Genomic DNA, 13905 nt, shown 5'->3' with positions numbered 1-13905 from the left:
GGCTCCCGGCAAAAATAGGCAGGATGATGGTGATCGTTCGTGCAACCTCACCATACAGCCTGCCATCAAATGGAATGAAAAAAAAAACCGACTGGCGATCGCTGCAGTACATTATAATACTCAGAGGACGCTACGACATCCAAGAGAGGAGATGGGGTGGTACTATTCTAGGACGACACCGCACAGCCAGCCAGCGTCATGTAGGTATGGAGTGAAATAAGGCCCAGAGGAATACTACAATTGCGTAAATTATTTTACAGGGTGTACAAAGTAACCTTTCTTGAGACCGTTAAAAAGAATAATGTACTTCGAAATTATTAAGTTCTGGAAACACTCGTATTAACACATGACACACAGATAAGATGCTGCCTAATCTCAACTGGTAGTCACTAGAGCCCATATACCGGAGACAGCGCTAACTGAATGCCGCGGCCCACATATTGCGGAAGGTTACTTTTCTCCTACCTAGGCCGAAAGTTCGGTTTTCGTCCCGCTGTACAGGGAAGAAAGTCTAACTTTTTCTCCCTGGGTACTGACAACTGCGCATGCGCATGCGCGTTAGTGTCTACGTCTGCTCTCACGCACCTAAAATTCTCCGCCATTGTTGTGCTCGGGTAATTTGTAATATTGTGTTTAGTGTAAAAGTGAAATAAACAAAAGGCAATAAAATTTAATAGTGAAGTAAGTATTAAACAAAGATGAGTTCATCAGACAGTTCTTATTCAATTAGTAGTAGGTTTATTTAAAAAATTAAAACAGTTAAATTGTTTTTTTTTATGCCGGTTATTCAACTGGGGGTTATTCGGTACTCCACGGGTGCTACGTTTTTTACAATGTCCAACTTTTCTCCCTTGGTGCACAATGTACTATAAACGCTTATGTAATAACAACAGTCCGCATCAGAATACAGTGACGTCCACCAGGGTAGTTCTCAAGTACACAGTTCAAGTACCAGGTCCAGTGCGTGTCTGCGTAGTAGCCGGTGTGCAGCGGCGCGGCGGGCGAGCGGCGGCACAGCGCCAGCAACATGCGCACCCACTCGGCTCGCTCCACGCAGTTACTCGCCTGGACAAACATCACGCGCTCGTGGTGCACTGTGAGAACAGACAATGCTACTCAATAATGGGTGGGTACCAATTTTTCTAATGAAATACGTATTCAACAAATGTTCTCGATTGACTTCCACGGTGAAGGAATAACATCGTGTATTAAAAATTAAACCCGCAAATTTTAATTTGCGTAATTACTGGTGGTAGGACCTCTTGTGAGTTCGCGCGGGTAGGCACCACCACCCTGCCTATTTCTGTCGTGAAGCAGTAATGCGTTTCGATTTGAAGGGTGGAGCAGCCGTTGTAACTATACTGAGACCTTAGAACTTATATCTCAAGGTCGGTGGCGCATTTACGTCGTAGATGTCTATGGGCTCCAGTAACCACTTAATACCAGATGGGCTGTGAGCTCGTCCACCCATCTAAGCAATAAAAAAAATACATAAAGGTCATATTTGGTTGCCAAATAAAATATGGAATAACACGCTTTTTTAAATGTAGCCCCTCGCCCTCTAGATATAGGGTGGTAAGGGTGACAAGTAAATTCAAATAACAAGCACGAAGCACTAAACCGATGACACCAACCCAGAGAGGGCGTTGTGTGGATTATACAACTCTTTAACACATTCACTGCCATGCAGGTCACCGGTGCCCTACGCGGCGCACTGAAGAAATTATGTCGATTTCTGTTACTAAGCGCCTGGATTGCCTAACTTCGCCTTCTTCTGTTTGATAATGTATGTTTTAGTATTTTATGTCTGTTAGAAATAGATTCCTTGTCAATTCCTTCGGATTCGTCTTTCCCAGACTCTACTAGATATTCCGGCGCCTTAGTAAGAAGAACAAAGAGAGAAATCGACATAGTTACTTCAGTGCGCCGCGTAGGGCACCGGTGACCTACACGGCAGTCAACGTGCTAAGTAATACTGAAGACTAGAGCTACTTTACCTATCTGAAATATGTTGTTGGTCCCGAGCGGCGCGCCGGCCGGCGGACAGTCCACGGGCGCCACGGCGAGCACGCCCGACAGCGACAGTCGCTGGGCGCCGCCGCGCGCCCCGCACCGGGACCACACCAGCTCGCCGCTGTAACATACACACCCGCTTTGGAGACTTTCCAAAATAGTGACATTGCTATTATTGCTTACTCGTTAACAGAACCATAAGTTGGCTGCAATGGTTTGTACCACACCCTGTATGTAATTACAATTCGGTAGTGGACCCGCAGTAGTCGAAATTCGATTATAATTTATTGAAATTATAAGTTTGAACATGATTACAGTTTTATTATCAAAGACTAATATACTTCTGTAATCACAGATTTTGCCAATACTACACTATAGACAAATAATATTAACCTATTCTCAATTTGACCACAAACTTTAAGCAACAAGAAAAGTTTGACAATAAACAAAGAGTTATAATATGTATGCGTCAAATACATAGTAGTGTATGTGTAATGTTTTTTTTTATTGATTTAATGTATTATTAATGCATAATAACAAAAAAACATTAGCATTTCTTCTGTGTTCCTTCTCTATAAGTGTAGGAAATTTCATACATCTCCGTCCGTGCCATTTTCGTAAAAAGGGGTACAAAGTATTTACGTATTAATTTAAAGATATACAGTAAGATTCTGTTGTGAAGAGAGTAAGTACCTCGTGAGTCGGAAGTGCCTCCGCTTGGCGTGCGCGTGCGGAGCGCGAGTCCAGCGACGTCGGGGCGAGCCGCCGCCCCGCACTCCTTCAGAACGTTTGATCATCGTCCTGGTTACATATACATCCTTTTTATAAATAAAATAAATAAGTCGTTACTATTGCTGTTTCACTTAACAATACGTTCTAGATCATAATAACTTAAATTTAAATCTAACTTATAATCAAGTATTACGTTTGGCGTTCGGTGTTTTGGTTTTCGAAATCGCTTGTCTCTCGACAAAGACCTCCTCTAAAGATTGCCAATATTCTCCATTTTTGGCTGTTCGACTCCAATTTTATTATCCAGTAAAAATAAAATAGCTTCTTCTTCAAATGAGTCGACTATTATCAAAGCCGGCAATCTGACTTTTGGACAATGATTGATAAATCAGAAAAACGAATTATTGACTTTGTATTCCATTGGCAGTCACAAAACTCTTCGGAACGATATCTTAGATAAATAACAGGTTAACTATTAACCTTTATTTAATGCAGGTTTTGAACCGTATTCTTTGAAGGAGACGATTATATTCAAATCAATCTGTATTGACATATCAATAAAAAACTTTTGTCCAAATGCACAGATTGCCACCTTTGATAATAGACGACTCAAATATACATTTATAATAAATGTTATCGCGACATAACATAACGATCTAAAGTTCATCATTGGTTGTGATGTAAACATTTTAGCATCTTTACCATACACAAAGAGTATTTCCGAACAGCCAGTCATATTTTTATAATGTATTAAAAATATTGAAATTTTCATATGAATTTCAATATGGACAGATCCATTCTGTAGGATAACTGGGAAAATTTTGGTAATAATAATAATGCTTCGACTTCATATTCCTGATAATGACATCTATAGGCTACAGTAATCTCAAATGTATGTGAGTATGTAAGACTAGTGAAATCATTATACATATTTAAAACATACATACCCATATCTGATCCAGGTAGGTAGGCGGCATGAATAAATTAAATGATTTAAAAAGTTTCAATATCAAATATATATTCATACATTATTTTAATACATGATTATAAAAATATCTTACCCTTCTTTAAGTAATACAGGCGTCTCTTGTACGTTGTTGTTCTGTGTGTCTGTGCTCGTTGATATTATTTCTAGAAACTGCTTTATTGCTTGCACCTGTAAACCGAAATTTAAATTATTACTGTAGGTAGTGTCCTATAATATTATTGTTGATTGGCGAGCGGTTATACTATAAGTTAGACAACTTGAGACGGGTGAGGTCGCAGTTAAGCGGTTACCGAAATAGGTAAGCGCTAGGAATTGCCACTTTGAGACGGTGAAAGCAATTACATAATATCATGTCCCGAACACTTGCAATCGTTGCAGAAACAGGCAGATGAGTCGACTATTATCAAAGCCGGCAATCTGACTTTTGGACAATTATTGGTAAATCAGAAAAACGAATTATTGACTTTGTATTCCATTGGCAGTCACAAAACTCTTCGGAACGACATCTTAGATAAATAACAGGTTAACTATTAACCTTTATTTAGTGCAGGTTTTGAACCGTATTCTTTGAAGGAGACGATTATATTCAAATCAATCTGTATTGACATATCAATAATTTTTTTTTGTCCAAATGCACAGATTGCCACCTTTGATAATAGACGACTCAGATATTGTGAAGGATACTACGAAATAGCGGTCACATTTCACTTAGAATTTAATTTTAAATTCAGGGAGGAGAACAATTACCCGACAACATCTTAACATTTGGGAACCTTATGTGCGTAAGCGTAAGCCTAATTTCTATAGTGAAACAAAGGATTTGACGAATCAAAGTTCAAAGTAAATAAATGCTCACATGTCTTGGCGTGCAGAAGCTTCTGTACAGTTCAGCCATGTACTCCTCCTTACAGACCTGCTGCGCAGACCTACTGCTCACCAAGTTCCCCAGCGACTGGATCGTCTTAGAGATCAATGTCAAGGTTCTGTTGGTTTGCGGATCCTGTCAAATATTTAGATTTTGTTACTACTAGTTTTAAAATTTTGCATTTGAATGAAAGTTTACATTATAAATTGTGCAAATCAATGTCACAAAAGAGATTTACGGTGGCTTCTGTTCTATAGTGTTCTGTCTCTGTCAATCATTTGTATGAGAAATTTCAGTATGGAGTGGGGTTGCTGCAAGCTTGTTACTGCAAGTTTGTACTCTCACAATAGCTTTATTTGATTCTACTTACAATTTGTTCTTTTCAATTTTTACATCTGAATGAAACTTTACAGTATAAGTTGTGCAAATCGATGTCTCAAAATAGATATACGGTGGCTTCTGTTCTGTATCTGTTATTCATTTGTATGAGTAATTTCAGTGTGGAGTAGTGTTACTGCCAGCTCGTGTATTCTTACAATTGCTTTATTTGATTCTACTTACAATTTGTTCTGTTGTGAGGTCAAACAGCCTGGGTCCGAGTATGGCGGGCGCAAAGAATCTCAAGAAAATGAATCCCGAGACGACAGAATACCGCACTTCCGCGTTCCTGGGGAAGTGTCGCGCCGCACATTGCCGCAGCGCGTCGAACAGTCTGCACATCGTGGCCGGGCACATCGCGTACGACGACGTTATCGCACCGAACACCTGTCATGAAAACGTTCACCTTTACAATTATGTAAACTTGTCTATACTATGTGTACTTTTATTTCAAAGGCACCTTTCTTGTCGACGCTTTATCCGCTCTTCATTTGTCGCCTAACAACAACGTCAGCGCTCGAGGCGCGCCCGTATGTAATATTATTATAATTAAGATTAGAGATGTGTTAATTCTAAGAGACAGAGATAATTCTAAGGCTATTTGGTTTATGTGATATTTCGCTTAATAAGCGACATTTATCGTTGTAATTAAAGGTGCGTTTTATTTGTTATTAGTATCAACAGCTCGATTATTTTAATTGAACTTCAATTAAGTTTACTCATTTCAAATAATTGGAGAAGTTTTTTGTTATGACATTTTTTACAAATTATGTTTCTTCTGTAGAGTTGTAAAAATGTCGCTTAAACCAAACATCCTTTCCGCCCTCGATAATATCATATGAAACTCAATTACCCGTTCAACGTAGTCTTTCAAGTTGGTCAAATTAGCGGTAATAGCGGCAGAGGGTTTGACCCTGGCCGGGTCTATCTCGCAGGGTCGCTTCTCTGCGAGCACAGCAGCGAGAGTGGGCCGCAGCACGGCACGTAAGTAAGACGCGCCGCTGAGCCGCATCGCCTCGTCCATCATTTTAGACACCAGTGTGTTGCCTCTGAATATTGTGGTCGCATCACTGAAAATAATCATCCAAGATTATTGCACTCGGAAGATGAAATGCTAACTTTAGAACTGATTCGACCGAGACTTACGTAAGAGCCGATATTTCGGAATCGGCGAGTTCTTTGACGATGGGAACGATGAGATCGTGATGCATAAACAGTCTTACTAGGGGTTGGGCTGCGTCCGTCTTGCTCGCAACAATCTCGCCCAGGATGTACACCGCCGACGCTGTCGTGGGCTGCAACACGCAATGAGCACAAATTACGTTAGAGATTAATCTCAAGACTATTTACATTGTGAATCCTCTCGGTCCACTATCCTGCCTATTCCAGTGGGGACCATTATTTCTAGCTCATTAAAACTCAAATGTTCGCCATCAGAGCTGTTTCTCTCAGACCACCGTAGCATCATTTTATTCTGTAAATTACTTTCATCATGGACGACTATCCATAGGCAGGCAATAAATAATAAATAAAACGAAAATAATTAGTAATTTATAAAGTCACATTTAGAACGATGTACATAATCAAACAGGAAACATCCTTGTAGTAATGAATGTTACATTAATGTTTCCATTAGTATGCTATCTTTGTTGACTTGCACATTATTTTTTTTCCATGTATATATACACTAATATTATACATATGTATAACGGTAGCATATATAAATATTTTTCACCGAAAACTAGCATATTAAATAATTTTATATCGTATTTCAGTAGACAACAATTCAGAATAATAGTAAGTGTGAACACTGGGCATGAGCTAATCATTTATTTGCACCAAATACTAGACCCTCTGTGTACAGGACACATCGAAGTCTGACAACAGATTTACTAACGTGTCGCTCTAGTGTGCAAAATTGGCCACCGGATTTCACATCTCAGGTCTCTGGCCGGAATCGTTCTGGGAGATGGGATCGATTATCAAAACATACCTTCTGATGCACACTTCGGAGGAAGAGTTCCTCGAGGCTGCGGTAGTGGTTCTTGGGGAAGACGTGGTCGACGGTGTACTGCAGCAGCAGCCTCAGCGAGCCCAGCGTGGCGCTGCCCGCCGCCGACAGCCGCGTGCCGGGCGGGGTGGCGCCGCGGGACAGGGCGCCGCCCGCGCGCGACGTCAGGAAGAACCTGCACCGACAGCGTAATTTGAATATTGATTTCGAAACTGGTGGTAGGACCTCTTCAGTCCACACGGGTAGGTGAATCGAAGTCGCCGTGGCCTAACGGATAAGACGTCCGGTGCATTCGTGTTGAGCGATGCACCGGTGTTCGAATCCCGCAGGCAGGTATCGATTTTTCTAATGAAATACGTACTCAACAAATGTTCACGATTGACTTCCACGGTGAAGGAATAATACCGTGTAATAAAAATCAAACTCGCAAAATTATAATTTGCGTAATTACTGGTGGTAGGACCTCTTGAGTCCACGCACGGGTAGGTACCACCGCCCTGCCTATTTCTGCCGTGAAGCAGTAATGCGTTTCGGTTTGAAAGGCGGGGTAGCCGTTAATAACTATACTGAGACCTTAGAACTTATGTCTCGAGGTGGGTGACGCATTTACGTTGTAGATGTCTATGAGCTCCAGTAACCACTTAACACCATGTGGGCTGTGAGATCGTACACCCATCTAAGCAATAAAAAAAACTGTTTTTAGAATTTCTAATAGGTAATAGGATAGCCACTAGATCGATCGACATACAATCGACTAAAATGGGGTTTCAGGATTGATTGAACATCGTAATGGACAGCAGAACTCACCAAGCTCGCAAGGGCGAGGGCGTCGGTTGCCGCAGCTGAAGTCGCACTTCGCCAAGAAATATGGGCGTGGTCGCATCGTGCCACACCGACACTCTAGCTTCGCACGCTAAGCCGGCCTGCGCGAATGATGAGCGTTAACTTTGTTGTATGGAAATAATAACATTCGCATGTGTGGTTAATAGAATAGAAAGGACAGAATACTTTATTGAAAATGAATGTTATTTTTTTTGTATAATTACCGTTTGGGAGCCGTCTTTGTCTTTTGGGTCCGCTTCCATTACGAGATCAAAACAAAATATTTCATCAAATTGAGGGTTGACAGTCTTCTTTTTGGGTTTGGTGCGTTTCTCGACTCTCCGTCCGTTCGAGTAGAGTAACGTGACGAGAGCGAAGGGGTCGCACTGTCCATTCTTGGTGGTGAGCTCGGAGCATTCGAGCACTCGCAGGCGTATGGTGTCGTAGCCGACCCTGGCCGCGCAGTGCCGCTCCGGGTCGGACCAGTAGTCGGCGGCGGTGGGAGTGGGCGAGGTGTCGGTCTCTGGCATCGCGTGCAGGGGCGGCTTCGAGCGTGACGTCAGCTGTGCTCGATCCTTCAGGCTCTCCGACCGCGACAGAGACATGGCGGGCTCTGTCGCCACGCTCAGCAGCTTCTTGCTCGTCGAGCTCGAGCAAGATCCTAATCTCATGCTCTCCTTACAATACTCCGATAATCTCACGAGATTGTTCTGTTTGCTCTTCGTCGAGCAGTTGTCGGCGGCCGGGTCCGGGTCGGGGGGCTTCGGCTCCATCCGTAACCGCTTTCTCGAATCCTCGAGGGTGAGTTCGATGTAAGCTTTCCCCTGCACCTCTGAGTCTGCGTCGACCGGTCGCAGCGCGAACCAGTGGTCTGTGTTGTTATATCGGTGCAGGTCTTCTCGTTTGATTGCAACTTTTCCGAGCACTTTGTCCTGTTTGAGATGTTTGTCACGATCGAACACGTATATTGATAAGTACCGAAATCGTCTGGGAACTTCAAACTGGAACTCTTCTCCGAAAAATGGGCTAAAAAGAAATGACCAAATACAGGTTAGTATTGATAAGGCCTTCTAAAACTTCTAGCCAAGGCCTATGGGTGCACTTAACCTAAACAACGTTGATTACGCTGCAATAATTTGAGGACCGACCGCACGTGGTTTCAAAGTCTCAATTGGTTTTATAATAACGGATATTAAAATGTCCTTAAAAATGGAAGCCATTATTACTTCCCCGCAGAAATACAACTCCTATACCATTCCATGTGTGCTCATAGAATACTATAAATAATCATTGGCAGATAGGTACAAAAATAAACCAAAAAAACTAATGATCAATTTGGCCTAGTTATTTTACTGAATTATTACCTTAATACATAACAAGAATTATCTTCGTTCCTTCATTAAAATATTCACCAAACAACATTTTAGGTACTCAAATCTGTGCAATTCAACGAACATGACTTGAGAATCCTATGTCAGAGACCAGCCAAACTCAAATCAGGATATAATAATGTTAAGTGGTTACGACACATAGAGGCATAACAACAGCACATGACTCAATATAATATGTCCAATACAATATTTTCGCAATTATTACCGGATATGGATACATTTATTTCTGTTATGGTATTTTCGTTAGCAATACATTGAGACGATTAAACGATATTCGGACGTTGTTAACTTCTTGCAAATAATGACTAGAATCTGCATGCCATTGCTACTCACGAAACCTACGTCCGTTGTCACCACATTAATGTATTAAGCTTGTTTAAATTTCGCCAGAATATAACGTATTGTGAACAGACCGATTGTTTCACTTTAATTTTTTTTAAGATTTCTATATTTTAAAATATTATGTAGTTTAGCTAAAGTTGACCGTTAGGCATTTTATAAACATATTTTTTGTGCTATTAAAGTAATTTATACAGTAACAGTAAAATTACTATAGAAGTGTATCAGTTATTTATGATACGTATTCGCAAAAAAGTATATGAAAATATGATGTACAAGCGTAAGTACCACCTTTTTGTGTACTACTCTGTCAAAGGTCCTGGTAAAAGATCAATCAACTTTTTTTGTAGGCAGACGAGCATACGGCCCACCTGATGGTGAGTGGTTACCGTCGCCCATGGACTTCAGCAATGCCAGAGGCAGAGCCAAGCTGCTGTCTAAAAAAATATGTTATGTTAGCAAAAAATGTTAGTTATTCATCCAAATTTGCTTTATCATTTTCAAAGTATGTTCCTCCACAACGCTAACCATATTAATAATCAAAGTATCAAAAAATATTTTAAGCACTTTTTCCGGAATTGAGTTCAGTTCCCGTCGCTAATTCTCCTTTATTTCCTATACTTAGTGAATTAATTTAGGAAAAAGAATGACAACGGCTGGAGCCATATCTGTTATAGTCCGTTACGAAATTGCTATACGCACTAATTTTGATATAAAAAAACAGCACTGAATTAATCTAAATAATAGATGCAATTCAAACTCCGCGCTTAAATGGAAAACACTCGTGCCAATCTATTAATAAAAAAAAATTTAATTTGAAACCGTATGTAAATAAAACATATATTTCCGATACATTTTGACTGGACGTATGTGCTTTTGTTCGTTTAATTATTGGTTCGAAGTTAAAACAAAAAACGATACGACCGCATTTCATGAAACTTTTTGCTACAAGCATATGATTAAAAACAGAGCACATGTATGATATTGTAATTAGTTTTTTTTACACAAAAAATAAACTGGTAATAGTAAATTCCCGTTTGCGTGAATATAAAACTTACCTACCTAAGCGCTTTTTTTTTCCTACCTAAGCTGATAGCCTTGAGAGGCTATTCCAGCGTAACCCTAACTAGTAGGTGAGCTCACGGGGCTCAAACCTGACGACGTTGCTAACACGAACCCTAGCAAGAGTCGTGCTTCGCAGAATCTACCACCGGATCGGAAACGCGACCCACTGAGAAGATCCAGCGAGAAACTCAGTGGGCTGTGTCTGAGTTAATTTACTCGTCGAGCCCTTCGTCGCAAGCGACGGGTTCGACGAGAACGGTGACCAGTGCTTGAAGTACCTAGATGCACCGTCAGTGGATCGGGAGGATCCGAGATGACGTGTTTTGGGCGACGTCGACTGCTTTCCATTCTTTCCGCAGGATCGGGAATGGAACCTAATCGCGGTGTATTTCTATAGCTAGCATACTACATAGTTTCCGACCAACAAATACTGGAATAACAATTTAAAATCCAAACCGATTATCAAAAATGTTGTTATGTAGTCTAATATAATAATTCGTCAACATCGATCCAACATCGAATGGTAACAAGACTTCCGGTAACCTTGCTGTTTTATTTACATTTGATAACGTTTATATTACTATCATGATATCAACCAACACGCGAGGACTTAGAGATAGACCGATATTGAGTATAAACATATCGCATAGATATGTTGTTTCCGATTTAGGATGTAAACAATACCTACATGTAATATTCATGTGAAATCTGTTTTTAGATACGACTCTTGTCTGTCTTAAATAGAGATAACGATAGTTCTTATATAGTATCTTAGGCATTTCATTCTTAATTTAATTTATATTTTTAATTCGAATTCGATGCATTACAATTATTATAATCGTTTTAAATGAGTCCTTGATGTATAATAATGTTGGCGAGGCAATACGGTTGGCAGCAAACGTATGAACTATTTGTAAAACATGATAATAACCGTATAAAGGGGTTTATTGACTTATGAGTGCATAGCTTTAAGAAAGTGGGAGCAGTGGTTCAGTTACAGGCGCATCCGGTACCGGTATTTATAAGCCGGAGCCGGAACCAGCGTCGGCTGAATGCGCGGGGAGCACGCTTTATTAATGCACTTGTTATAACGCACCGCGTTCGTGTTTCAATAAAGGGCGTCACACACGGCGAAAATACAAAAAAAAAAAATATTGCTTACATGGGTGGACGAGCTCACAGCCCACCTGGTGTTAAGTGGTTACTTGAGCCCATAGACATGTACAACGTAAATGCGCCACCCACCTTGAGATATAAGTTCTAAGGTCTCAAGTATAGTTACAAAGGCTGCCCCACCCTTCAAACCGAAAGGCATTACTGCTTCACGGCAGAAATAGGCAGAGTGGTGGTACCTACCCGCGTGCAATCACAAGGGGTCTCATCACCAGTTAAACTAACATACAATATCGCACGCTATACATTTTGTATGAACTATCAAGCTGCTTTCAGACTACGCTATGATATAATAGCATATAGCTCATAGCACAACCATATCGCTCATCACACATTGTTATGGACACATTCACACTGCACTGTACTACATATTATTGGCTAAGTATACGCTGCTATACCATATGGCACTATAGTCACAGTGAAAGCAGCTTTACACATGGTTAAGATAATATATATATTTGATAGTCCATACAAAATGTATAGCGAGCGATATTGTATGTTAAGATAAAATATTATAGTATCTTCGCCGTGTGTGACGCCCTTTATGCTTTTACATCTACTGGCCACTGTTCGGGGCGTGTCCAAATTATTTTTAAAACTAAACAAGTATGTGGTTTAAAAAAATTTAAAAAAACCCATTATTACATCATTGCTTACATTGTCAATGACCGTTTAATGGTGTTTAATTAATTTTAAATGTTACTCAATTAAGGTATCCACATTCCTTGTTTTATGTTATTTGGATTACAGAATGACTCATTTTATTTATTACACGTATACGTTTATTTCTATTGGCATCAATTGCAGAGAAGTCTTCCGATAATCGACAACTGCATAGGTACAACCATATCGCTGGCTATTTTATTTATAGTAAGAGATTCTTCATCGATCATTATGTAACGTGGAACTAGCTCAGTTGTCTATATACTCTGTATACGTACATCCTGTACTACTAAAGCGTCAGCCCACTGAGTTTCTCGCCGGATCTTCTCAGTGGGTCGCGTTTCCGATCCGGTGGTAGATTCTGCGAAGCCCTGTGAGCTCACCTACTCGCCTGGTGACGCTGATATGGTCATTCAACAACATCAGTTAGGTTTAAAATAAAAAAATATAGCATAACGTAACGACGCCCATTCTGAATAGCGAAGCATCACCTTATTAATTTAAAATCCAAAAGACGAATCTCCTAAACTTCAAACCGTTGCTTTGTATGAATGGACACGGGGTTTCGTATTTTTCGTATGTATACATTCGATTTATACCTACTGTCAACAATGCTATGCGTTGTCGGTGCGTTATCATATCCTTATTTGCTTGTACGTAAACATTTCAATTTGAAAACATGACGAATAAAATAGAGACTTTATGTTAAATTGTCGAGTGTGAGATGTAATTTAAATATATACTAGAGGTCCCGCAGTAGTCGAAATTCGACTATAATTAATTGGAATTGTAAGTTTGTACACTATTATGATTGTATTTTATACTTCTATAATCACAAATTTTGCCAAGGCTACAATATAAAAAATATTAACAAAGACAAACAATATATTTAATCTATTCTCAATTTGACAACAGACGTCAAGAACAAAAGTTTGACAATAAATAGTAAGCATGCGTGTGTGCGTCAAATACATGGTATGTAGTGTGTGTAATGTTTTCTTTATTGATTTAATGTATCTTTTATACATTATTTAAAAAAAAAATTAGCATTGTGCACTTCTTCTCTGTATTCTCTATAAGTGTGGAAAATTTCATACTCCTCCGTCCGCGCAATTTTCGTAAAAAGGGATACAAAGTTTTTGCTTCACGTATTAACATAATATAGATATAAAAATACGTTGTTTTTCGACTACCCATTTAAGGGCTTCTCAATATCTCAGAACCGAGTAAACATTCAGTGTTTCATATTTTATTATGAGACAGGCGTGGCATTACTACTAGAGAACACGCGTTTAATCTGATTAGCTGGATACGCTTGTGTGGAACGGAAGTTGTACACAGCACGACCCGCACTTGACGCGCTTTTTAAATAGGACACAACGGCACACCTACATCACTACACGCGTTGCCGCTATGAACGCGACGTACAAACGCAAAATAGCACGGGGGCCAGGAATCCAGAGCA

The 13905-nt window shown here is 40.0% G+C and overlaps 1 protein-coding gene across 1 annotated transcript in view; it reads right to left on the bottom strand.

Annotated features, from left to right (window-relative positions):
• The window catches only part of LOC101738793 (GTPase-activating protein), a 31817-nt gene that overhangs the window by 3872 nt on the left and 14040 nt on the right, over positions 1 to 13905 (bottom strand). The window contains exons 3-13 of the mRNA XM_004924564.5: positions 8034 to 8835; positions 7795 to 7910; positions 6970 to 7162; positions 6123 to 6271; positions 5830 to 6046; positions 5160 to 5363; positions 4590 to 4733; positions 3807 to 3901; positions 2707 to 2814; positions 1998 to 2134; positions 953 to 1094 (exon numbers count right to left, since the gene is read on the bottom strand). Coding sequence (XP_004924621.1) covers positions 953 to 1094; positions 1998 to 2134; positions 2707 to 2814; positions 3807 to 3901; positions 4590 to 4733; positions 5160 to 5363; positions 5830 to 6046; positions 6123 to 6271; positions 6970 to 7162; positions 7795 to 7910; positions 8034 to 8835 — 2307 coding nt within the window. The remainder of the gene's footprint in view (positions 1 to 952; positions 1095 to 1997; positions 2135 to 2706; positions 2815 to 3806; positions 3902 to 4589; positions 4734 to 5159; positions 5364 to 5829; positions 6047 to 6122; positions 6272 to 6969; positions 7163 to 7794; positions 7911 to 8033; positions 8836 to 13905) is intronic.

This window comes from Bombyx mori, chromosome 15 (assembly GCF_030269925.1).
Source record: "Bombyx mori chromosome 15, ASM3026992v2".
Taxonomy (NCBI): Eukaryota; Metazoa; Arthropoda; class Insecta; order Lepidoptera; family Bombycidae; genus Bombyx; species Bombyx mori.
Note: the sequence above shows the minus strand (reverse complement) of the source record. Positions and strands in the feature narration are given on the sequence as shown.